This window comes from Mustela nigripes, chromosome 3, assembly GCF_022355385.1.
Source record: "Mustela nigripes isolate SB6536 chromosome 3, MUSNIG.SB6536, whole genome shotgun sequence".
Classification (NCBI taxonomy): domain Eukaryota; kingdom Metazoa; phylum Chordata; class Mammalia; order Carnivora; family Mustelidae; genus Mustela; species Mustela nigripes.
This window is the reverse complement of record NC_081559.1, coordinates 129,283,162-129,309,298: the sequence shown is the minus strand read 5'-3', so window position 1 is coordinate 129,309,298 and position 26,137 is coordinate 129,283,162. Positions and strand designations below refer to the sequence as shown.

At 40.8% G+C, this 26,137-nt stretch overlaps 1 protein-coding gene across 2 annotated transcripts; it reads left to right on the top strand.

Annotated features, from left to right (window-relative positions):
* Positions 1 to 1,717: 1,717 nt before the first annotated feature.
* GGH (gamma-glutamyl hydrolase) lies at positions 1,718 to 23,596 on the top strand. 2 transcript variants are annotated; one of them, XM_059394641.1, is made up of 9 exons: positions 1,718 to 1,907; positions 5,175 to 5,289; positions 9,903 to 9,953; positions 12,930 to 13,014; positions 15,560 to 15,701; positions 17,881 to 17,987; positions 18,069 to 18,159; positions 21,357 to 21,494; positions 23,164 to 23,596. In XM_059394641.1, exons 1-9 carry the CDS (start codon positions 1,805 to 1,807, stop codon positions 23,283 to 23,285), a joined length of 954 nt encoding a protein of 317 aa, XP_059250624.1. In that variant the 5' UTR covers positions 1,718 to 1,804; the 3' UTR covers positions 23,286 to 23,596. The 2 variants fall into 2 exon arrangements, with proteins under 2 accessions (XP_059250624.1, XP_059250625.1); XM_059394642.1 differs by lacking the exon at positions 1,718 to 1,907 and adding an exon at positions 4,872 to 4,950.
* Positions 23,597 to 26,137: the final 2,541 nt, after the last annotated feature.

Below are 26,137 nucleotides of genomic sequence, written 5' to 3'. Positions count from 1 at the left end.
GTCAGTCTGATGGATGTGATGACTATTGAAGGTCTGATTTTTCTTTTCATAGTCTTTGCCTAGTTTTATTTTGGGATGTTGTCCTTTCTTAGTAAGTCCTTTGTATATTCTAGAAATAAACTTTTAAAATTCTGTATTTTGTAAATATATTTTCCAAGTTTGTGCCATATCTTTAACTTTCTTAAAAGTTATACAGAAGTTTCAAAACTATAGCACTGTCAAATCTATTATATTTCTCCAATAACATCTATATCTTTTTACACAATGCTTTATAAAATCCTTCTAACCACCAATGTCATGAACACGTACTACTATATTTTCTTATTGGAATATATTTTGTTATTACATCTTTATTTAAATGGAGTTTATTTTTGTGTAAAATGCCAGGTAATGATTTTTTCCTCTGCAGATAGATATCTGCTCCAACGCCACAAATTCATATTTACCGAGGCCCTTCCTCTGTTCAATTATGCTCAGAACCAGCTGAGCACTTAAGGCCTTTCATAATATCTTTAACCACCTCCTTCGGGCTTATCTCTCACCACACCCTTCTACAGTAGCATTATTTTCTTGTCAAACCAGACTACTTAATGCGTTCACTCTTCCTGAATAACAAAACTCTATTATTGCTCTCTCCACAAGTCAAGTTCTCTTCCTGTCTTTTCTTACTAAATTATAAACTTTTTCCCAAAAGACGTTGTCCAATTCCCCTCTGCATCCTCAATAATTCGGCACTGATTGAACGGACTTCCAATACTCGTCCAGGATTTTTATTCTCAATTTAATTTGGCCTTTGTAGGTGGGCACTTCCACCTAGTATAAGCCATCATCTATGTATCTCTAGATTTTCACACAGAAAGAAAAAGGTTTCTTTTATCTACCTCCCCACCCAAATATGCCTAGTTATTCCAAAGCTTTTTTTACAGTTTTAAAACAGAGCCCTCAAAATACTTCTAACGCCCAGGCACCAAAGTTTTCCTTTCTGCTCCCAAGTGTAGGGCAGGTTAAGTCTGTGGTTGAGGCCAACAGTAAAGGGGACGTCCCCTCTGTAGGGGATGCCCCGGGAGTTCACCTCCTCGACGCACTTTGGAAGTGAGGCCGCGCGCCCGAGAACGTGTTCACATCCGCGAATGTTTCCTCTTCCCTTCGTTTCCTCCGGCTGCCTCGACCCTGACAACAAACAGCGGGAGGTGGAATTACCTCTGAAGTCACTGTCTATCCTTCCGTGGAACGCTGGAGTGCCCAACTCGGCTCTCAGCATTCCTAATAACACGGTCTGGCCTTTCAGGCGGGAGCTACAGTTGGCACCAAGTTCTCAGGCGACTTCTGGAATCTCTCACGAGCCGCGCTTGCTGCCTGGTTACAAGATCCGGTCAGGCCGGGACCCAGGGGTTCCCCTTCCAGAACCTGGGCTCCGTTAGGAGTGACTGAGGTCACCTCCATAGAACTGTGGAAAGGGAAGCTCCCGCCCACCCCACGCCCACCCAGAAGTTTGCGGTTTTCTCCGCACGGGCCGCCGGGCAGAGGCAGCGGCCATGGGGTCACGGGCGGCCGACTGAGGGCCAAGCGATGGGGCAGGAGGGGCGTCTGCGTCCCCAGAACAGCCGGCTCCCGCCCCGAGACAGCCGCGCGCGCCGGAACTGCATTTCCCATAGGCCCCCGCGGCGGAGCGCCGCCCCACCCGGTCGCCCCCGCGCGGGCCGGAGACCGCGTACGGCGCCGCCGCCGCCTCCGCCGCCGCTGCAGCAGGCCAGGGTGCCCTGCCAGCTGTGCCTTTGAAAGGCGGCGGGAGGCGGCGAGCACGATGGCGAGACTGGAGCGCCTCCTGTGTGTGCTGGGCCTGGTTCTGTGCGGGGCGGCGAGCCCCGGGCTGTGCGCTTCTCTCGCCTCCAAGAATCCCATCATCGGTAAGGAGGCTGGGTGGGAGCCGCGGGCCTGAGGCCCGGTGTCCGTCCTGGGCACTGCCGGCTGCTGGGCTCCAGCTGCTCCGTCCGGCCTTGGAAATACCCGAGTCCGGGGTTGCCGTCTGTGCCTTCATTTGTAGCACGAGCAAGAGCCGAGCACCATTTCGATTGTGCCGAAATAGAGCTAATGCCTGGTGGTTTCCTCAGATTCATTTGGCTCTTGAAGTTGGCAGGGAGCAGGGTGCGCTGGGGAGAAGAAGCCTGCGGATTGTTTTCTTCTTAGCTGGGAATTTTCTTCGGAGCTAGGAATTTCCACGAACTCACCAAACTCTGGACATATGTTACGTTTATTAAAATTTCATGGAGCGAGGGCGTACTTTAAGACACATTGTATTATCCCTATAAAAACCGAATTGACCAAAATCAAGAAATTATGGTATACTTTGGCTGTTGTCATCTTCAGCACTGGAGGGCAGAAGTGTCTAGTATAATCCTAATGTCAGGTCTACGTGGTGTTAAAGTGAAGCATGTAATTTTTCGTGTCCAACAAATTTATGTTTTTAAAGAGTAAAATCAGTTTGCGTTATCTGAGCAGACATTCGAGACAGGGAAGGGGAAGGCTACCCGGGAGAAATCCATCAGCCTGGAATTAAAATTTGCCAAAAGCAATTTATGTTAGACAATTAAGACTGGCTTTATTTTAGAGGTAGTATTATGCCATTCAAACTCTTTTCCCTTCTGGGAAGAGGAGCATCATATTCTGTAAATAAATGGTAAGTAAATGAGTTTGTTTGTTTGTTTTTTTTTCCCCATAAGTATTGCTAAGGCCTGATTTTCAAATGGGTTCTGTATCAATATTTGGAACTTGGAATGCCTTATTTCCTAGCTGTTTAAAATGGTGGTTAGAGTCTCCAAGGAGAATTAACTCAAAATAAAATTCTATGTAGTGTGTTGGAAATTGTGAGTATAGAGAGGAGGGAAAAAGGAAAAAAGGGTGGGGGGATTCTTTTTCCTTTCCTAGAAACAGTGGTAGTCCAGGGTCAATTATAGAAAAAGGGAGTGTGCTTTTAGTCACATCACTTAAGACAAAATAGTTAACTAAGCACCTACTTTGTTCAAGGCATTGAATTAGAAGTGCGAAGGAAACCACGGAGTTGTGAGGTGGCCTTAAACTATGGGTGGAATTTTGGTCACATTTTGAGGGACTTACATCTTGAGTTTTTAACCCCCACAGGTGGGAAAAGTGAGTAGCTGGGTAAAGGAGCTGGGTTGGGAAGAAGTTGGTGGAACTTCCCTATTCTAATGTACTTTTTCTCCTTTCTGGTACTTAGGTTCACATGCCCCAAACCCTAACCTTTTTTTTGTGGCACTTCACCTTGCCTGCCTTGTACCACTGCTTTCCTCATTTCCTGTGACACGTCTTCATTCTTTCCCTGACACGTTTCATTTTCCTCAGTGAAGACCATCTTACTTATCCACAACAATAAAACAGTCTTAACAAATTTTGGCATTTGGCATGTGTTAACTGAGTGCCTGACAAATTCCAATTTTTGTGACAAGCTGGAAATCGAGAAGTGATTGGTATAGACATCTCTTCATGTCAGGTGGCCTACAGAGACTGTGAAGTGTTCCAGATGGTGAAGCAGTGAATGATACTGGCACAGGTGTATCTCCAGACAGACATGTTTTGATGTATATTGGATGCCAGTACTGTGCTGGGGCTGAGGTTTCAGTGGTAAGAGGCAGCCTGAGAGGTAGGTGGGCCGTGTAGAGTTTATGAACCTCTAGGAACCCACTGGGATACTTAAACAAGGAGATGGTCCCATTGATTTGTTATCCCTGATCTCGTTTCTTATTGTTTTCTCCCCTTGCTCCTGGAGCTCTATTAATAGACTCCTTGAGATGTGACAGGCACACACCCGACTTAGGGCCTTTGCACTTGCTTTTCCCCCACCCTGGATCCCTCTTCTTCCAGTTATATGGCTTACTTCCTCATCTCTCTGAAGTTCTGGCTCAAATGTCATGTTGTACCTGCTCAGGGAGGTATTGCCTGGCCTAGCATCATATGTAAGACTTTTTTGCCCTGAATGAATGGGACCAACTCTTCCCCTTCTCCAAAACACACCTTCTTACTCTGCTTTACTTTTTTTTCCTTAGCATTTACCTCCAGTCACCAGACTTTATATTTTAACTTTTTATCTTGTTAACTATTTGTCCACTCTTCTCTCCCTCCCACATACTAGGATCGAAGCCCACAGGGGAAGGATTTTTGTTTTGTTCATTCATGTGTCTCCAGCACGTTCAGTACCTTGTATATATTATGATTCAGTAATATACTGAATGAAGAAGTTAATGAATGAATGGTGATATGATCAGATTTATTTCCAGGTGGAGCACTGGTGGCAGTTGTTGAGGATTGTTTAAGAAAAGATACAGAGAGACCTTTTCAGAAGCTATTGTAATAGTCTGAAGGGGAGGAGGCAATATGTTGGTTGCTTAGATTATGTTGCTGATATTGGAGAGATGTAGACAAGATATTTCCACTCTTCTGCTTTATTGTCAAGGAAAGAGTGTGCCTTTGAGTGTGTGGGAGAGGAGAGTCCTTCTTCTAGACTTAAGGATGTGAGATTGATTCTAGGTTGTATAAAGGAGGCTGGTGCTATTGTAAACCTGCTTTGGAGCTTACTTGGTCTCCTTGATGCGGTGAGAGAGAAAGGCAATTACTTAAAACTTAGATCAGCCTCCACTGTCTTTTCCCAAAGTCTATTGCTGTACTTACAGAAGAAGTTTTGTATTTAATTCTGTGAATTAAGCAAATTAAATATTGATATCTTTTTTTAAAGATTTTATTTGTCAGAGAGAGAGAGAGCGCACGAGCGCGCGAGAGTGAGCACACAAGCAGGGGGAGCTGCAGGCAGAGGGAGAAGCAGGCTCTTTTCTGAGCAAGGAGCCCAATGCCAGACTCAATCCCAGGACTCTGGGATCATGACCGGAGCTGAAAGCAGATGCATAACGGACTGAGCTACTCAGGCGCCCCAAAATAGTGGTATTTTTACTGTGATGTGTTTCAGTTTCTGAGTAAGAAAAAAAGGAAATTGCTTGAAATTAAAACTATTTTTCCTTTTCTTCTTTCTTTTCCCTTTTCTTTTTTCTTTTTTTTCCTTTTCTCCCTCCCTTCCCTCTTCACTTCCCTTCCCTCCCTCCACCCCCTCTTAATTTTTTTCTTTCACTCTTTCATTTTCTTCCTTCCTTCCTTCCTTCGTAATTTAGGAGTATTAATGCAAACGTCCCGTAATAAGGACATGAGAAGCCTGGGAAAATACTATATTGCTGCATCCTATGTAAAGTATCTGGAGTCTGCAGGTGCAAGAGTTGTACCAATAAGGTATGAGCCAGTATTTTTTACACTGTATACATAAAAACTCCTGTGTTATCTCAAATAATTTTTAGCTCAAAAATTAATGTTTCCTTTGCTATGATTGCATCATTTAAATGTGGTAACATTGCTCCTGATTCTTGCCAAATCTAATGCTTAGAACCATTAAATTGTTTAAAGTAGGAAGGTATTTGTACTTATAGTGCTATTAGAGGTCTGTCAAACATGTTAGGTAAAGAATGAAATGATAGTTTCCTATACCCCAGGGAAAGTAGAAGTCATCAGACATTTGGAAAATAATGGAGTAAAAGAATGGATAACTTAACCAGCTTTATTCTATAATATTAGGGAGAGGAAACACTTATGCAATAAAAGAGATTTTTAAAGAAGATGACTTTTAAAATACTTTTATACTCTACTTAAAAGGTTTGTAAATGACTAACACTGCAGTGTTGCTTCAGTATAAATTACAAGAATTCCAATCTTAAAGGAGCTACATTATTTTTTTGTGATATAATGCCCTAGTAAGACTAAAATTACATGTCATATTTTGATTTGGAAAGAATTGAATTTTTTAACAGACAAAACTTTGAAAGTATTTATAATATCTATTCACCCAAAACTAACATATTTTAGAATCTTCCAGCTCTCCTGTCTATTTCATTATAAGTGATTTCACATACAAAGCCCAGCTGGTTGCTTTGGGCAACCTGTTTATGTAATTAATTCCATGTTAAAAAGCTATAACAAAGGAAAGAAACTGTTCAAATAAAACAATAATAGTCAAAATGCAAACATTACAACTGAAAGAATTATACCACAAAATGGTTTTATGTTTAGCTTATTAAGATCATCTTCTTGCTTGATCTTTACATTTAACTAACTATCTCTACCCATTTACTTTTGACATTCATTTTTCGTTTTTGTTTTTTTTATACCAAATCTAATTTTTCAAATGAAACTTTATTTGGAACTCAGATAACACTGGAATTTTAGACCTGAGGAAGTAATGTACAGTCTTCAGAATAGCATTTCAAAGTTTTGATCATGGGAACTTTTTCTGCTAGTGTTTTTTTAGGACATTTGTGCTGATAACCTGGGTGGGAAGTGGGAGAGACACAGGCAGGTAGACCAGTTCAGAAACTGGTCTGCAGGTGCAGACCAGAGGTAGGCTCGGCGTGAAGTGACAAGGGCGTGGCTTACTTGTAGAATCAATGGAGAAGTGTTCTCTAAAAGTATTAGCAAGATTTGATGACTAATAGAATGAAAGGACATAGGGAGGAATAGCTGAGAATTACAAGTTTTGAAACTGAACAAGTTTTGAAACTTGGGAAGTTTTGAAACTGGGGATGTTTTGAAACTGAGAAAGTTTTGAAACCTAATGACTAGCAGCAGAATGCTGATATTTATGACAGAGTCACTGAAAACATGACTGTCAGCATGAAAGTAAATTTCCAGCTCAGGTTTCCAAAGTTCATTTTAAGGTACATTGCTTGGAATTAGAATCATTTAATCCTACAGAAACAATGTAATACATGGCAGCTAAATTCCCAGAGTAACCTCTAAGGGATGATCCCACATAGAATGGGAATGAAATGTTCACACTGACAATGTTGACTTTATTTCTGGATTTTGGATGCTGGGAGCCAACTTCCATAGTTTAGAAGGGAACAGGAGGAGGATGGGAGACTTAGGCAGAATTCTGGAATAGATAAAGAAGTTTGTTTTGGTCTTCTACCTTCTCAGGTGCCTGGTACCCTGAGGTTATCATAAATCCCCACTGTGGGACTAGTGGGACCAATGGAGCATCCTCTTGGGGGGTAGCATGGGACAGCCCACGGGCTGCTTCTGGTTGTAAAATGTGTTTTGTTCACACACTGTTTTAAAAACAGTTTTAGGGGCACGTGCGTGGTTCAGTCAGTAAGCATCTACCTTCGGCTCAGGTCATGATTCCAGGGTCCTGAAATTGAGCCCGACCTCAGGCTCCCTGCTCAGTGGGGAGCCAGCTTCTTCCTCTCCTGGGATTGAGCCCCATGTTGGGCTCCCTACTCTTCAGGGAGCCTGCTTCACCCTCTCCCACTCCTCCTGCTTGTGTTCCCTCTCTCGCGGCCTCTCTCTATCAAATGAATAAATAAAATCTTTAAAAAAAAAAAAGTTCTAAACATTTACAAATAAGAAGACTTTATAAAAGTCTGAATTTCTGACCTTTTTTTGTTTGCTTGTTTGTTTTCCAAGACAGTCATCTGGGGCTGACTTTAAATAAAGCAAGTGCCCAGCAATGCCTGTTAACTCCTTTTCACACTGCTGAAACTGTTTCATCTGCCGTCATCACCGGGCTTAAGCAGTTTTCTTTTAGTTAAAGAGAAAATAAACTCTTTCATACCCTACTGAGAAGGTCTTCAGTTTCTCAACAGTCTGACAACATGCAAATAATATCTGTATTCAAAGAAAAGGATCTGGCCTGTCTTTCCTGTCCAGTCTCTGGGGCACGGGAGTTCATGACACTTCATCCCCTCCTCCCCTCAGCAATTAAGCCCCTTAAGAATGATCGGCAGGGTCTAAAAGTCCAGTCATGGACAGTATGGGAGCTGTTTATGTAGAATTGATGAAATGACTAAAGCCAGCCTGCAGGGCTTGCTGGGGAAGTCCCTGGAATGTAGCTGAGTGATCTAAATCCATTCCAGTGATGACTGTCCTGGTTTAAATGTCCATGGGGAAGATTCTGGATCCTGACTGTTTGGTTCCCTTTTTATTGACCCAGTCTGGGGAGATGAGACTGGCAGAACACTGGGAACATGGACTCACATTTGAATCTCCCTGTCACTTCTTGAGTCAGGACCACTTGCCCATTTATTCTCCCATCTAAGATAAAGGTAAGCACCACTGCAATATCACCCATTGCTTTATAGTTCGCTGCTGGGAAGAGGAGTATTGTGAACTTTTTAAAAAAAATTAAATTAATTATTTTAAAGATTTTATTTATCTGAGAGAGAGAGAGCAAGAGAGAGAACAAGCGGGGGGAATGGGAGAGGGAGAAGCAAGGAGACTGATTCGGGGCTCCATTCCAGGACCCTGGGATTATGACCTGAGCTAAGGCAGACGCTTAACTGACTGAGCCATCTAGAAGCCCCTCTTTTGTTTTTTTGTTTGCTTGTTTGTTTGTTTTTAAAGATTTATGTATTTATTTGAGAGAGAGAGAGAGCAAGAATGGGGACAGGGAGAGGAAGAGGGAGAGAATCTCCAGCAGACTCCCCGCTGAATGTGAAGCCTAACAGGAAGGGAGATCATGACCTGAGCCAGAATTGAGAGTCCGATGCTTAACCGACTGAGCCATCCAGGTACCCATATGAACTTCTAAATAGACCCGGACTTGTAAACCCCATTTGGACTTAGAAAAGAACCTAGCACAATAAAGTACAGCGAAGTTCTGGGCATCATAAGTGTATTAGTAATGGGAGATGTGTTCTGACTCCCCCTAAAACATTCCCTGGGGCAGAAGTGGACGGTGGTTGACATTTGATCATAAACCTACTTCTTTTATGGCTGATTGAGAGGGCATCATTCCTTGTTATTCTCTTATAGAACCAGAAGAGTGTTTAATATAGGAAAATTCTTACAGGAATTTCATAACCATGATGCTCTCTTCTCTCGTTCCTGCATTTTCTTGAACTTTTGGAAGAGCAAACTCATTTTACTGTGATTTAACGAAATTATCACAGATGAGTCCCATTACTTTTTTTCTGGAGAAGGGGATAAAATCATCAATAGCATGGTGATGTTAGGAGCTCTTAAGTGGTGTTCGATGAAAGGAGCTACAGAATACCCAGGCAAGTTAGCTTCAGCATAATTGCTCCGTCTACCGTGATGTGCATGTAGCCTGTCCCTAGATCTGAACTCTTCTGACTTTTGGATACACAGTGGTCTCCAGATCTTTGCAGTTAGTGATGGGAGTGGGATGAACCCGAGATTTGGCATTTGTATGTATTGTTTTTATCTGCCCAAACTGCCTGCAGTTAAGGGAAACTTACTAATAAATCTCTTTATTTCATCTTTATACAAAACTACTGAATATCCTTACATTTTTAAAAATATTTATTTATTTATTTATTTGACAGAGATCACAAGTAGGCAGAGAGGCAGGCAGAGAGGGAGGAGGAAGCAGGCTCCCCACGGAGCAGAGAGCCCAATGTGGGGCTCGATCCCAGGACCTTGAGATCATGACCTGAGCCGAAGACAGAGGTTTTAACCCACTGAGTCACCCAGGCGCCTACCTTACATGTTTTTGATAGTTCTCAGCGAGCAGAGAAATTACTATTGCCCAATCTCATGGTCTTTTATGTTTTCCATATTAGCACGTACTTCACAGTATTAAATGAGAACACAGCAAAACATGTTTACTTGTCTGATTACCAAAACAAGGATATAATTATAGTATGTGATGTGTATGTAGTTTGAAAAAATACCTCTAGGAAGGGAAGGGAGAGAAATACTGTCTGGTATTTAAGAATTTTTTCTTTCTTTCTTTTTTTTTTTTTTCAATTAATGTGGGGACTTCACTTATAGCCTTACTTTTTTCCTTAGGCATGGAAATGGTTGTTTTATAACTGTTTTATCGTTTTCAGGCCTGATCTTACAGCTGAAAAGTATGAAAAGCTTTTCCAATCTATTAATGGGTAAGTTGGCAGCGTTGATTTAATCCGGGGAATGAGATGGATATAGTCTGCATTTGCAAAAACATACTTAGAAACTTACATGTTTCTGTGTAACTATCTTATTGTGGTATAATGTTAGTGTTCTGGGTTCTTTTATAGGAATTGTTTTGTTGAGAGATGACAGAGCTTGCAGAGGGAAGGCAGCTTAAGAAGTAAATGTTGCATAGTAGATATGTTTAGGTTTTTTTTAACGTGTGACATTATCGTTGTTCTTTTAATGCTTGTCTCAAATGTTCTGAGGTCACTTTGAATGGCATGACATACTGTTTGCTTAGAGGGGATTTAGAAGTCCTAAACCTGAGTATAATAATTGGTTATCTTTCAGAAGACATTTTGAATAGAACTTGGAAAAAAGTTTTCTGTCCTCTGGCTTCACCACAAAATATGTGATTGACTAGCTCAAAAGAATAAAGCTTTTAATCACATGAAAAATGTTCAACATTACTCATAACTAAAGGTTACCTAATTATAGCAATTATAAACTTTTTAAACTAACAAGCTGACAAAGATCAGAAAATTTATAAATATTCTATAGTGAGGCTGTGAGGTAACAAGTATTCTCATACTTTACGAGTGTATAAGTTATACAGTTTTCTGTGGTGTAGTTTTGCAATATCTGTTGAAATTTCATTTCAGAAATAATGCACATACCTTTTGACCCAGGAAATCGGTCAGAAGGAATTTTATTTTATAAATATATTCCCTGTTATGTGGAAACTTAGGCCCAAACATACACGTTGCAGAATTGTCTGAAATACCTACAGTTTAGAAACTGCCGGGTAGTCTATCAGTTGGGAACTGGGTTTAAAAAAAAAAAAAAAGACAGCATGCATATAATAGAGTATTATTACAGATTTAAAAAATGAAGGTATCTGTAGATACTGGCTTGGATCACTATGGTCATGTGATCGATGTGATATTGTTACGTAAAAAAAAGCAAGGCACATAATGGTATTTATAATATACTCCCATTTGCTTTTTTTTTTTTTTAAGGTAAGGATTAGGAGATTAGCACAGTATAATCTATAAGGTAAACACACAGATTTTAAAGGTTGTGGTTTTTAAAAATTTTTATTTATTTATTTGGAACAGAGAGAGAGCACATGCCCTCAGGGGCAAGACAGGAGTGGGGGGGTGGGGAGAGGGAGAAACAGACAACCAACTGAGCATGGAGCCCTGCATGGGGCTTGATCCTATAACCCTGACATCATGACCTGAGCCAAAATCAAGTATCGAACACTCAACAGCTGAGCCACCCAGGCGCCCCTAATGGTGGTTTGTTTTTTTATTGGATTTTGGGTGCAGGGAGACTATTTTATGATAAAGCTTTTATAAAGAGTTTTTATTTTTTCCACTTTTAAAAACTGTGTTTGTTACTACTTTAAAAAAGGAAAAAAGGTGTGAGTAAAACATTTATAGTGCCCATTATGCATGTGTACTTTGGCATAGGAAAGTAAGTCAAGGTCAGAATATATGGTAGAAACTCAGAAATACACATAAAAATATATACCAGAAAATGAACTACACTCTCATGCAACTTCAGAATCTCCTTCATTGAGCCCCTATTGCGCAGTAGACTTCATACTGCTTTGTGGAGGAATACAGAGATGAAAAGGCTTGTTTCTAAAGGGATTTCCTAATCTGGGCAAGATAGTCAAATTTTATTTTATGAAAGGACTTTGGCATTAAACACACTAGATTTGATCAGTGGCATCTTTTTAGACCCTGAGTGAATGAAAAGGGAGAACTGCTACTGAGTCTTCATTAAACCACTTCTAATTGTAGGGTTTTCTGCATGGATCTACCTTATAGTTTTCTACCAGACTATGAAAAGTTCCTCATCCTTGTTAATACCAAGTTAATACCAAGAAGCAGAATATATTTGTTGAATGAACAATAGTCTCAAAAGTGAACTTTCGGGGAGCCTGGGTGGCTTAATTGGTTAAGCATCCAGCTCTTGGTTTTGGCCCAGTTCATGATCTCAGGGTCGTGGGATCAAGCCCTGAATCAGGCTGTGCACTGAGCATGGAGCCTGGTTGGGATTCTGTATCTCCCTTTCCCTCTGCCCCTCCACCCGTAATTGCGTGTATGCTCTCTCTTAAAAAGAAGTGAGTGTTCACATATCTCAAATTCATATTTAAGTATTTTCAAAATTTTAATACATTTAATCCAGCTTTTGTAATCTTTTTTGAATATCTTTAGTTATTTCAAGACTTGTTATAAATTTTAAAACTGAAGTTAATTTAAAAAGTCGATACAAAAACACAGTAAATATTTTTCTGTATCTCTCCTTTATGGGTAGAGTAAAATAAAATCAAACGTAACTTCCCCTCTTTTTTCCCAAACTTTTTCCAGAATTGTAATTTTGTTCTTTTTCAAAGTTTTTTTTAATAGTGTGAATATTTTGGAAGAAATTTCAGGGTGATAATAAAAAATTAAATTCTCATGGATATTTAATTCTAGCCTACATATGTTATTATGAACAGCTTGTTCTTTATGGTTGAAAATAATTCTCCGTGAGCCAAAACTGACTCCTGATTACGGGCCTCCAGTTGATTTTGGCATCACTGATTGCTTGATTTAGACCTAGGTGTACCTGGAATTTTATCTTGACTTATTTCTAGCTTTGTGTACTCTCCTTCCTTCCCCCCACCTATTTATCCTTAACTTTTGCACACTCTATCTCAAAAATAAACATGTTTATTGAAGAAGTTTTGGAAGAACATGGGCTTCTAGAAGTATTGTTAACTGTGGCAGTTTACAAATGTGTAGGAGTGTAAATGTGTAGGAGTATGAATATTTTATATATTTTTTGCCACAGTTTTCTTTAATGATCTGTTGCTTGCGTGATAAGGAAAAAAATTGTTTTAAAACAAAAAATGTGTTTATTTCCTGTGGGCCATGGGATTGAAATGCACCCTATTTGATTTTCTTCAGGATCCTTTTCCCTGGAGGAAGCGTTAATCTCGAGAAGTCAGGTTATGCTCTCACAGCCAAAAAATTTTACGACTTTGCCAAACAGGTAGATATCAGTTATTACCTATTACTCCAGGTGGGTTTTTGTAATTTTCCATGAGGATAATTCTGTCTGACTCATGTGGTTAATACTTCCCTTAATTACCCTTTATCTTTTGAGTTTCCTGCTCTGTAACAGCCTATAGGGGCGCTCACCCTGTTTCCTGTGGGCTTTCAAGGGAACCAGAGCCCCGCACACTGGCCCTCTGTATTAGTGTTCATTAATAAGAACCAGGTCTTCATGCTGGCTTAATAAGCTGTTTTTTGTTTTTTGTTTTTTAATGTATCAGGCGTTGTTCCTATGTTACTAATTCTCATCTCCTCTTGAAAGCTGCTCTTCGTCCTGACTTTTGGAGTAAGGTCAGGTCAAATAGGTTGGGAAGGTCAAATAGGATGGACTTTGACCTTTCTTCACAGTTATCCTAGACTCCATATTCAGTCACCAGGCCGAGCCTCTTGAGTCCTTTGCAGTGTGTCACACTGTGCCTGCCTTCGCACTCCACCTCAGATCCTTACTGTTTTGCTCCTGAACTATAATCTTGCTGGCCCTTGTATCTCGCCCCGCCCTTAAGTATTTCCCTAAAGAAATTTTAGCATATGAGATACTTGTTTAAAAACTTTTAAAGTTTAGATTAAATCATCTGTAGCCTTTCATAGTCTTTGAATCTAGACATAGATTGTGTGTCCACAGCCCCATTTCCTAGTTTTTCCTTCTGCACATTATTGAAGCCAGTTTGGTATTTCTAGCATATATTGTATGTCCTTCTACTTTTAAATCAGCTCAGTATGCTTCCTTCTGTTCCATCCGTAATTCTCAACTTGGTCCATCTTTTCAGGCCCTCATGCTGTTCCACTTCTGTAGAGTTTTTTTTCCCAACTCCAACAGGAATGGTATCCCATTCCCTCTTAACTTGTAGAGTATTTTGTTGTAGAATAGTTCAAACATTTATTTAGCTCCCACTTGGTAAGATGACAGGGTCCACGACCTTCAGGAGCTTCTGTATCAGAAGACAGAATATCTTGAGGTTAGTTATTCACATCTCAGCAGATTTCATGGTTTTAATACCCTTTGAGGTATTCCTCATTTCATACAGTATGGTACCATGTACTGAGTATATGCTCAAAGGGTTTTATTTTTGAAAAAGTGAAGAAAGTGGAAATTTTATAATGTGAGTGATTTAAAATGCATTTTGGAAATAGATACGAACATTATAAAGTGGTCATTTTTTCTTTTGAATACATGTAACCAACTTGCTCAATTAAAAAAAAAAAGGAGCCACCTCACCCTCAAGACCCCAAAGTCTACTTTTTTGAAATGTAATTAGCTACTTGAAGATTTCAAAGCAAAGGAAAAAAGCTCTGCAACCTTGAACTTATTTAGCTACAGCCACTGGGGTCCACACAGCTCTCACTGAAGGAGCTTTGAGAAGTGAAGTCTTAGATCTGGTCAGTCCTACTCTGTGTCCTTTGCTCTGCTAGGCTCCATGGAGGAGCCACAGTAAGTGAAAGATGTGGTGCCAGCAAGCGAGGACTTAACATTTTAGTCGCAAAATGAAATTTGGTACATATAAAAACAGTAGTTAAACCTTCCTTTGTGTTTATTATAAGTAAATGCTGTAGGCCTTTTGACTTCACATATGCAGTTCTAACTTTTAAAAGTAAAATTTCCCAGACCTGCATAGAAAGTGTTAAAAATCCTACCTTATGTTAGAAAGTATAGGAATTAATGTAATTCTGTATTTTTTTCAGTAAGTAACAGAAAGAAAAAGAAAACACTAACCATTTCCTCATTTGGTGATTGTTAGGCTATATTTTACAATCTATGCAGGAAAATCACTGCTTTTAGAAAAGTTGCACAACTCAGTTTTGTAACTACAGTACATATGGATTTAATCTTTACTTAACCCAAAAATTCATTCTCTAGAAGACTTTTTCCCCATTCGTGCTAGTTGTTGTGACTCCCTTTGAAAAAGCTCAATACATTTGTACTTTTTTTGTACAAAGAGTTGACAACTTTTACTCTATACAAATTTTTTTTTTTTACTTTTGCTTAGCTTTTTCCTTACTGACTGTTCCTCTCCTTCCAGATCATGAGTTTCCCATGATTTAAATTTAATTGGCTGAAGGTGCGGTGATGCAACTATTACTGTAAATTCCAAGATAATGAAGGAAGGACTTCAGAGTGTGTTCAAAGCAGACAATCATCCAAAGCAGCAAGATCTGTAGCAGATGTATCAATAGACTTCTGTCTAGCATTATCTTTGATATTTGCAGTCCCTAATTGCTACTTGTGTTGCTTGGTAGTTGCCTGGCAGATGTCAGTCTCGTTCCCAGCACAGCTGAGATTGAATAATTTGATTAACTAAGATGGAATGATTATGTATGAGCTTGGTCTGAGGAAAGATTAAGTGATAGGCTCCTTATGGATCCTGGAAAATTCTTTAGAAACACATGCATGACTCAGGTGCCTGTCTTGTAATGACAAATCAAAGGTACAATTTTTTGTTTTGAAACGTTAAAATAAGCTTAGTTTTCTCTTTCATTCTGCGAAGAGTTTTGACGATGGAGACTATTTTCCTGTATGGGGTACTTGCCTTGGATTCGAAGAGCTTTCATATCTGGTTAGTGGTGGAAAGTCCTTATTAACTCTCACTCATACTGATGGAATTACAATGCCGCTGAACTTCACTAAAGGTGAGAATTCTCTTTTTGACCCTTTTAAAAATATAACCTGGGCAGGATGAGTAAGTGGCAAAGATCCGTGTCAGAAACGCTCATAATGTTTACTGATTTTTAGATGACTCACACAAGCTGACGATGTCGACGACGTATTGAACTATGAAGATGGCTTAGGAGTTTTGAGTTTTGATAATTCATTACGTGTAGTAATATCAGAACCATGCATGATTAAGACCTCTAAAAATCAGACCTGAGTTTGAGTCCTAGCTTCATCCCTGTTGCCTAGGGGAATGGTTTAACCTCCCTTGACTTGAATTTCCTGATTTTAAAAGGTTTTCCTCGGAGGATTGTTTGTGACTATTAAGTAAGATACTGCTTTCCAGCTACTGTGCTAAGTGCTTGGAAGACAACTCTTACACATGCGGGCTAGGAATTATGATAGTACAGCATCTTCCCTCGGCTGTGTACTCTGAACCCTAGCTGTGGTGTACCGTGCTTTGATTCTGGTACTAGCCACTAGGAGTCAGCGCAGACTCCATAGTTATAAGTTATCTTCCCAATGAGTCCCTTCTTTCAGATACAGCCACAAGTCACATCCCCAGGCCACCCATACTTCTAACCAATCAGCCACAATTGTGAGGATTCCCATGACCCTTCGTGAAGTTCAGTAATTCACCAGAATGACTCACAGAACTCAGGAAGGTGCTGTGTTTGCACTAACAATTTTGTTGTAAAGGTTGAGATCCCAGAGGGACTGGAGAGCTTCCACGTCCTCTCCATGTTGAGTCAGAGCACATCACCCTACTGGCTTGTCAGTGTGTTCCCCAACTGGAAAACTCCTATGAGCTCTTTTGTCTAGAATTTTTTACTGGGTTTCATTGCAAAGGCAAGATTGATAAATCATTGGCTCTGTGACTGAAGTCTCCAGTCCCCTTTTCATCCCTGGAAATCAGGCTGGCTCAAGTCCTAACCTACTCTAATCATGTGGTCGATGTTTCTGATGATCAGCCTCCTCCTGAAGCTACCTAGGGGCCCCCTGTGAGACCCCTTGTTAGCATTACGAAAAATTACTATTATTTTTTCTTAAAGATTTTATTTATTTATTTGACAGACAGAGATCACAAGTAGGCAGAGAGGCAGGCAGAGAGAGAGAGGAGGAAGCAGGCTCTCCGCGGAGCAGACAGCTCGATGCAGGGCTTGACCCCAGGACCCTGGGATCATGACCCGAGCCGAAGGCAGAAGCTTTAACCCACTGAGCCACCCAGGCGCCCCCGAAAAATTACTATTTTGCAGGAATTTCTGAGAGCGTTAGAAGCTCCTTGTCAGGAACTCAGGGCAAAGACCAGGAAAATTGTTATAGCACTCTGTGTAAATAGGAATGATTCTTATAGGTTACCTGATCTCTGAATCCTCACAGTTGAGTGCTGTCAACTATTCCTGTTCTCGTAAGGATTGTGGATGGAAAGCAGTAGTTGTTACACATGGAACCCATAGAATGCTCTATAGTTTTCAAAGCTCTTTCTTGCATTATCTTACTTAATCATTGCAAGAACTCTGTGGGAAGTACATGTATTAGGTCAGACAATTTTGGATGTATGTGGTGAAAAACCAAGTTTATATAAAGAAGATTTTTATATCGGAGGAGCAGGAATTCTCTTGGAAGCCATTATTAGCATGCTGAATGAGAGGCTTCACTTAGCAAGTGCTAGTGTCAAGATAAATTGCTCTTTTTGATCTTGAGTAGAGATTTCTTGGCTTGTGTAATGTTCTTTCCTACACTGTTGGTATTTTTAGATATTGAAATTCCAAATACCTTTGAAAATATGTTTAATGTTCTGGATTGTTTCCTGAGAAAACAAAGACATATTCACGTTGTAAGTTGTCCCTATTTTCAAGAGAACTCAAGTTAAAATTTTCTGCTTACTCGATGGTGGCCTGATAATTATCATATCGGAAGGATTTTAGTAATTCTTGTTCAAATTCTAGAAGAATAGTACTTGAATATGGAACATACTTGAATTTGTATGTTAAACTTACTTTGTGTTTGACTAGGATACATGTGTGGAAATGATATGTTTTGCTTATCATTTATTCATCTTGATTATGTCTTAATAATGGGCCTTTTTGGCCATAGATCAGTGGATTTTATTTTTGCTGTGTTTAAATTATTTCTCTTGTGCTTAAATTATTTCAGGTGCATCACAGAGCAGAATGTTCCAGAATTTTCCTGTTGACTTGTTGAAGTTATTATCAACGGAACCCCTGACAGCAAATTTCCACAAGTGGAGCCTCTCCGTGACGGTATTACATTAATTAACTGTAAAATTAATGCATTTAGATTAACTACAGAAGTAATTATTTTGTTTTGTTTTTATACTCTAGAATTTTACGATGAATGAAGAGTTAAAGAACTTTTTCAATGTATTAACTACAAATACAGATGGCAAGACTGAGTTTATTTCAACCATGGAAGGTATATCTCGTGGCACATATATACTTTATTTCACTTATGTATATATATATTAATTTTATACTTCTCTTATGAATAAAATTGTGTTACTCTGGGGTGTAAAGAGAAGCTAAGGCAATTTTTGGGGATAGGAGATGTATTTTTTTCCATGTTCCAAGTCAGTTGTGATTTACCTCCGTCATCTGATGGATGGAATGATGAAGGAGAGTAAAGCATAAAGGGAGAGTAGAGTAAATGGAGAAAATGACTTCTGTTTCTAGCAGTGCTATAGAGTGAGTACCATGACAGAGTCTCCTCCAACAACAACAAAAAACATGACTCATGTCCAAAAAACTTCCTAAAAGTTTACCCCACTGTCCAAAAGTGGAGCCTTCCTATGAAACTCCTAAGCCACAAAGGCACAAAGCAAAGAGTATTCTTCTACTTTCCAGAAGTTTGCATTAAGTCACTTTGTTTTTATGAAAGACCTGCATGAGTCCCTGTTTCTGCTCCCTGAAAGAAAGTAGAAGAGTATTTTTGCTTTTATGAAGAAAAGCCGATACTGTGCTAATGTAAGTTTTCATAACAGTGAAGTAGCAAAATGTTGCCTTTTGGAAAGTGGAGGGATACCTATACATTCATGAAGTGACAGGATACTCAGGCCAGAACCTCTGGGAGTGAAGTGGAGTACTTTTTTAAATTTATTTTTTATTTTTATTTTTATTTTTTTTTAAAGATTTTATTTATTTATTTGACAGAGAGAAATCACAAGTAAGCAGAGAGGCAGGCAGAGGAGGAAGCAGGCTCCCCGCGGAGCAGAGAGCCCGATGCGGGGCTCGATCCCAGGACCCTGGGATCAGGGCCTGAGCCGAAGGCAGAGGCTTTAACCCACTGAGCCACCCAGGCGCCCCGGAGTACTTTTTTTTTAAATTGAAGTGTAGTTGACATACAATATTATAGTAGTTTTAGGTGTACAACATGGGATCTGACAATTCTATATATTATGCAGTGCTCACCACGGGAAGTGTACTTACCAATCACCATACAAAGTTTCTACAGTATTACAGACTATATTCCCCGTGCTGTTTTTTCATCCCTGTGACTGACTTATTTTATAACTAGAAGTTGTAACTTGTAACCCCCTTCACTTATTTTGCCCATCCCCTTTCCCACTGGCAACCACCAATTTGTTCTGTGTATTTATGAATCTGTTTCTGTCTTTTGTTCGTATTGTTTTTGAGATTCTACTTATAAGTGAGATTACATAGTATTTCTCTTTGTCTGGCTTATTTCACTTAGCATAATGCCCTCTTGCTACATGTTTTCTCAAAGGGTAAGATTTCATTCTGTTTTATGGCTGTGTGATATTCCCTTATATGTATATGCCACATCTTCTTTATCTATCCATGTATTACTGGACACTTAGGTTGCTTCCATATCTTGACTCTTATTAATTATACAATAAGCATAGGGGTGCATATATCTTTTTAAATTAGTCTTCTGTTTTCTTTGTGTAAAATGCCCAGTAGTAGAATTAATGGATTGTATGGTATTATATTATTAAGTGAAGTATTTAAGCCAGCATTACTGTTGAATCAGGAGAACTTAGGAGGAAGCTCAGGAACCCCCTACTGTGAAAGTCCTCCATGCAGCGGGATCCTCAGCAAATCCTGGCTGCTGACCTATAACAATTGCCACCTTGAACCTTGACCCTAAGGGAATGGGGATGGTGGTGAATAAGGCTTGAGCATTCATATGACATGCTGGTCACCCATGGCCTGCATGAAACTCACTGGGAAGGTCAGTAAATCTCAAGTCATTTCAAGTCATCTCAGCCTGAGAGTGTGCCAGCGTTTATGGCAGAAGTGAATATAAATAATTCTCTGTGGAGAAAACTACATTTATCCCAGATTTTAAGGGAATTCCACATTATGAAGTTTTAAGGAAAATGAGCAATTCCTGGCCAAACAATCACTACTGTGCAAGGAAGTGAAGTACTATGAATGAAAACTTACAGAAACAATACAGTCTTCGAGTCAGTGAGAGGCCAGGGTACTGGTGGGTGTAGTTTGTGTTACTCAAAACTGGCCTTGTCACTGGCTTGGGGGCGGGGAGGTCAAAGTTTGAATGGTTTACGAGAAATACAATAATTCCCTGGGGGAATTCTGGGAAAGGTTGCTGAGCCCAGTGGGAAGTGAACAGACTATCTTCTCTTTAAAGGTTTCCTTCCTCTGTGTTTTGCTTCAACAATAGCATTGCCATTCACCAAATCATTCTAAGTTAGAAACTTAGATGTTGTCCTTGACTTCCTGCCCTCGTTCTCGACCTCTGGACCTCTGAAAAATGTCGACCTCTGGACCTCTGAAAAATGTGTGCCACTTTCTGCTCCCCAGATGCTTGCAAATGATACCTCCCCTCCCTCCAGCTTAGCCTTGTTGTTCTACGTTAACTACCTTCCACCTGGACTCCTCGGTAGCCGCCTAACTCTCCACCAAGCCACTTTCCAGGTAGCCTGTGATGACCCCTGTGGAACACCGGCTATGAGGGTGGGAACCATTCCACAGACAGAGGGACATCATTTAGGCTGAGAAGAACTGGCTTACATAAAAGGACACAAAAAATGGTGGCATAGTTCATTGTCCTGTGAATACATCATTATGGGAAAGGATGAAGAGGCAGGATGGTGGGAGGGAAAGAGAACTATCGTGGAAGAAACTTGTATCACTGATCACACGGGCAGCTGACTGTTGAACTGGGGTATTCAGAGGCTCAAGTATTTTACTTCCCTCTGATTACCCACGAAAGCAAATCATATTACAGACTGTACAAGGTTGAAAATCAGTGAAATGTACTGTGAATGTTCACACTGTGAATTGAAATTCTTTATTTTGTCTCTGGAAGAATGAGCATAATTTTACTCTGACATCGTGAGTTATAAAATAATGTTTTACGTAGGATATAGAACATAACTCCATTGTAATAATACCTTAGACCGCTTTTTTTTTTTAAAGACTTTATTTAATTATTACAGAGAGAGCATGCGTGATGGGGGGAGGAGTAGAGAGAGGGAGAGGGACAAGCAGACCTGACACAGGGCTCGATCCCAGGATCCTGAGATCACAACCTGAGCCAAAATCAAGAATCAGACACTTAACCGACTGAGCCACCCAGGTGCCCCTTCGACCATTCTTAATACTTACTTGTTTGTGTTCTTCATGCAGGGTATAAGTATCCAGTGTACGGTGTCCAGTGGCATCCAGAGAAAGCACCTTATGAGTGGGGGAATTTAGAAGGCATTTCCCATGCACCTCATGCTGTGAAGGCTGCGTTTTATTTAGCTGAGTTCTTTGTTGCTGAAGGTAATATGTGGGTATATAATTGTATTGTCTAGTGTAGTTTTGGAGGAAATTGCCCTTGTCTAAAGTTTCTTTACACTTCTGCTCTATAGATGTTCAGTAAGTTTAACTTTAACAAAAAGTTAAATCATGTGAAAGCCCTGAAATTGAGATACTAAGCATTCAGATAAAACCAGGACAATTATTTCAGTTAACGGTATTGGACATTCTGAAGTGCACTGAATTCCTGAACAACAATGTAAAGATTGAGTTCTTTTTTTTCTTTCTTTCTTGAATACATTTTTAAAAATTTGCTTCATTACTCTTCTTTTTAGGAATAATGCTTTAATTTTAACATTCTCTGAAAAGTAGATGTTATTTTTCCAAGAAGATTTAAATTGAATATATGCTCATCAGACTGTGATTTTAAGGCTGCCTGTGTGCAGGCATTGGCACAATGGACACAGTTAATAAGCTTTTCCTGCTCTTTCGTAGAGACATTTTTGTGCTGTTTGTGGGCAAAATTGAGAATTTGGTTTTAGATGCTTAAGTTTTTTTGTTTTTTGTTTTTAAAGATTATTTATTTGAGTGTGGAAGAGAAAGTAGGGGGGAGAAGCAGAGGCAAAGAGAGAGAATCCTCAAGCAGACTCCCCACTGAGCGAGCCCAATGCGGGGCTCGATCCCAGGACCCTGAGACCATGTATCTGAGCCAAGATCAAGAGTCGGTGGCTCAACTGACTGAGCCACCCAGGCACCCCTCAGTGCTTAAGTTTTCGTTGAGTGATACAGGTGTGAGAGCTACAGACACTGCTGCAAGGGACAGGGCATCACTGTGGCGGGTTGTGAACTCCCGCACGCTGTGTTTGCCCCCCTCTCCCAGCTTGCCTGAAGTTTTTTATCAACCCTCCTCCTTACACAGTACTTAGGAAAGTACTTCCTCCTGAATTCACTCTGCTTACGGGCAGTTGAATGGGTCGTTTCATGACAAAAACCCCAAACTGAAAACAAGATTCTCCTGCGTGCACTATGAATCCCAAGGAACATTCCCGTGTCCTGTGTAGGGGACTAAAGGAGAACGGTGGTAGGTGGAGTGTGTTGCAGTATTAGCACTTGGCGGGGCTGTTTATCTCTATTTCCCAACATCCGGCTTTCTAAAACAGTACAGCAAGCCTGTATTTATTTCCACTCAAGGATAAAGTCCGAGCCTTCCCTGCTTCCCACTCCCACTTCAGCTGACTTCTCTGTGCCTCTGTGCTTATCAAATTTCCTGCCTTACCTCTCACTTCCACATCGGCCTCACCTTTGGCAGTCTCTGTTCTCTTTTTCTGGGAGCAGCTCAGTGAGGACAGACTGTGAAAGCACCACACGGTGGAAGATTCTGCATGGTTACTAGGCGAGGCTTCTTGAGTGCTAGGTCCTTGCCCTGGTTAGTTTCCATCCCCGGGCCCTGTGGCAAGTCCTGCACACAGTAGGCCCCAGTGAGTGTTTAGGTCAGCGGGAGGGTGAGCCCCTCACTGGATCTGGTGATCAATCAAGTGCTGCTTTATTTGGGGGAAATCCTATAAGGCATTGTTCCTTTTCTGGTGGTATTTCCCCTGCTTAATACTGCTGATTATACGAAGAAATGTTATAAAGTAGACTTTGGAAAATTTTATCCTATCTTTTAAAAAATTAAACTGTCTTTTTCTTGCAGCTCGGAAAAACAGTCATCAATTTGAATCTGAGGTTGAAGAGAATGAAGCACTGATTTATCAGTTCCGTCCAGTTTATACTGGAAATATTTCTTCATTTCAGCAAAGTTATATATTTGATTGAAAGCCTGCAATGTGTTAACAGAAATTTTGAATCATTCCATGATTAAACTGTTGCAATGACTTGCTACTCATGGCACAGTGGAAAGCCACAGAGATTCCTTTTCTAGGATGTTGCTGGCTCTGATTCTTCATTCAGTGTCTTGGACTATTTATATCACATTTGATAATGAATCAATTTGATAATTAAATAATTGTGTATTTCATGGAAAAGCTCAAACCTGAAGATTAGAACAAAACAAATGTATTGAAAATACCAGTTATTTTTTTCACATTGATTGACTGTGGAAATAAATACCTTCCCCTAGCCATCCACCACCCCGTCCTTGCCGAAGATGCTTTTTAAATGCTTTTTAAATCCTACTTCGTTTGAGTCTTAGGAGTATTGGGGTGTGTGTGTGTATGAGAAGGTGTGTGAGTATGCATACATGAGAGAGAGAGTGTGTGTATACACACATATTTCTTTTTCTGCCTTTTCAGCGCCACGGTTAAACTGCACACCTACTGAATGCAGAGCATGGGTCTTGAACTTTCTATCTCTTACAATGTTTAACACAATGAGCTCTCAGTAAGTACTTGTGACCACTGGGGAGTAAACTTTCTTTCCTTGGAGAGTAGTTTGAAAGCTGCCATACATTTATTTGCATACATTTTAACCATTTCTCAATCTGCGCTTCCCTCACCATCCCATGTACCCTCACCAACTTCGAAATTTAGGAATTCCTTGAGGACAAAAAAAGCAGAAAAGAGGATAGTTTGAGTTGTTGACAGTGTGTATGCCTCTGTTCTCATGAGTCCTTCAGAGCTGCTGCTGGAGAAGTGGAAACACGGGAAACAGAGTGGGCAAGGTGGTGTAGGAGATGAGGAAGGATTTTATGTATAGAAAGATGGGAACAATAACCTGAAGATACCAAAGCAAACCATAAACTTTGGGCAAATAAATCCAAACAGAACATAGAAATTGAAAGGTATTTACATGTTTAATCAGCTCACAGAACTTGAAGAGAAGTGTGGCAGATTTAGTTTCTATCCATGAGCAAAAAGATGCTGTGAAGACTTGTCCAATGTGTTATTGCTAGCTAAGTTCATGGCTCTCACCTCTAGAAAAAGGTAGCCATGTGATACACTGCCAGGGCTCTTCCCAACCCACTTGTGTTGAAATATAAATTTCCTGATTGCAGAAGTTCCCTGTTAACCCTTAATCCTGACTTCATCATGACTCACGATGCCGTAGCATCCAACCTGCCATGAAGACCAGCCTCTAATTGCTCCCAAAGTTTCTCACTTGTGCTTCTATCATGATGACCACATCAGAGAAAATATAAGCTGTGGTTTCTTTCATACTTAAATGAAGTTTTCCATTTTTCCAACCACGTATATAATTTTTTTTAATGTCCTTACGCTAGACACGTTATTCCAAGAATGGAATTGCTTTTAAAGTTGACAGTACTCCTGCTTTTCCTATGGCACCAACAGTCCCATCCTGGTGACAAGTGTCCCTTTCTTGTCTGTCTTGACTTCAGGCTGACCCAGGGCAGCTTGCTGTTGCTCTGTCAATGGAGGCAAGAGAGGACGGATTAAAGATGCCTGTTGATGTTACTAAGCAACAGGGAAGCCATAGGAGGAGATAGCCAGCTGCCCCTGGAGGGCTGCCTGACCATCATGTGCAGCCACTGGTAAGAGTGGAGTGACCACCTCAGGTGCTGGTGACTGGAGGCCTGAAGGCTAAAAGATGGGTGTTGCCACCTCACTACTTTTGCATTCTATAGTCCGGAAGTGACACTGTAGTTGGAAGTTGGATGCATAACGGCCAATACACAGGCTCACACATGCAGCTCTAGCCCAAGGGTTGGCCTTGAATCTCCAGTAACCTACATCCCTGAACTTGTCCTATGCCCATCATGAGAGTCCCTTAAAATCGGTATGTCAACACCATTCTGGCCACCCAATCTCCTGCAATCCTGTGGAAGAAATACTGTGCTTACAGAAATACCCTCCTAGAACTGGAGTCTGGCCACAGGACCTGGTGCAATTGCATAGGCTGTAGAGGCAGGACATCTTGCTGACCCACAAATGCAATAGTGTTGGACAGGACTTTGAAGGAGAGAAATGGGAGTAAGGGCCCAAGCAGGTCTGCCTAGCCTCAGAGGGCCCTAACCCCATAACTTGGCCATGCCTGGCTCATCACCACTGTGGAAGCACTTAGGAGAAGTTGGGACATGTGCTTCCCAAGACCAGGACCCACACAAGACCAGGGCCAGGTGTGGGGTCCATAGCCCAGACAGCACCTTGCCCTGACCTGTCAGTCCCAAGCGCTGGAAAGGGACTTGGATAACTTTGAGGAAGGTACTCCAAAGTGGGAGCCATACCAGGCAGTCTGGAGCAGGGGCTTGGCTTGCCTGTGTCTAAGGGTGATACTGCCCTAGCTCCCAAGGGGCGCAGTGACGATACTGCACAAAGAGACATTAAAGAAGCAGTAGGATCTGAAGTATAGATGCTACACTTCATACCAGGTTCATGGAAGACTCCTCTCATGGACCCAAGACCCTTGCATTGAGCCAGATCATGGCCACAGTCATCTATCCCTGTTGTGAGAGCTGGTGTGTTGGCCCGACCTTCTTTGCTACTGCTTCTAGTTTAGAGCAGTGCTTTTCTAGCCTATGTGCATGGGGGATCACCTGGGGACCTTGTTAGAATGCAGATTCTGAGTCAGCAGGTCAGTTGGGCCTGAGGATCTGCTCTTCTGACCAGCTCCCAGGTGATGCTGACGCCACTGCTCTGTGGGCCACACTGAGGATCAAGCCTTCTCTGTTGGCAGAAGAGGAGCAGAGGCGGAAAGACAGAGGGTGAGCGAGG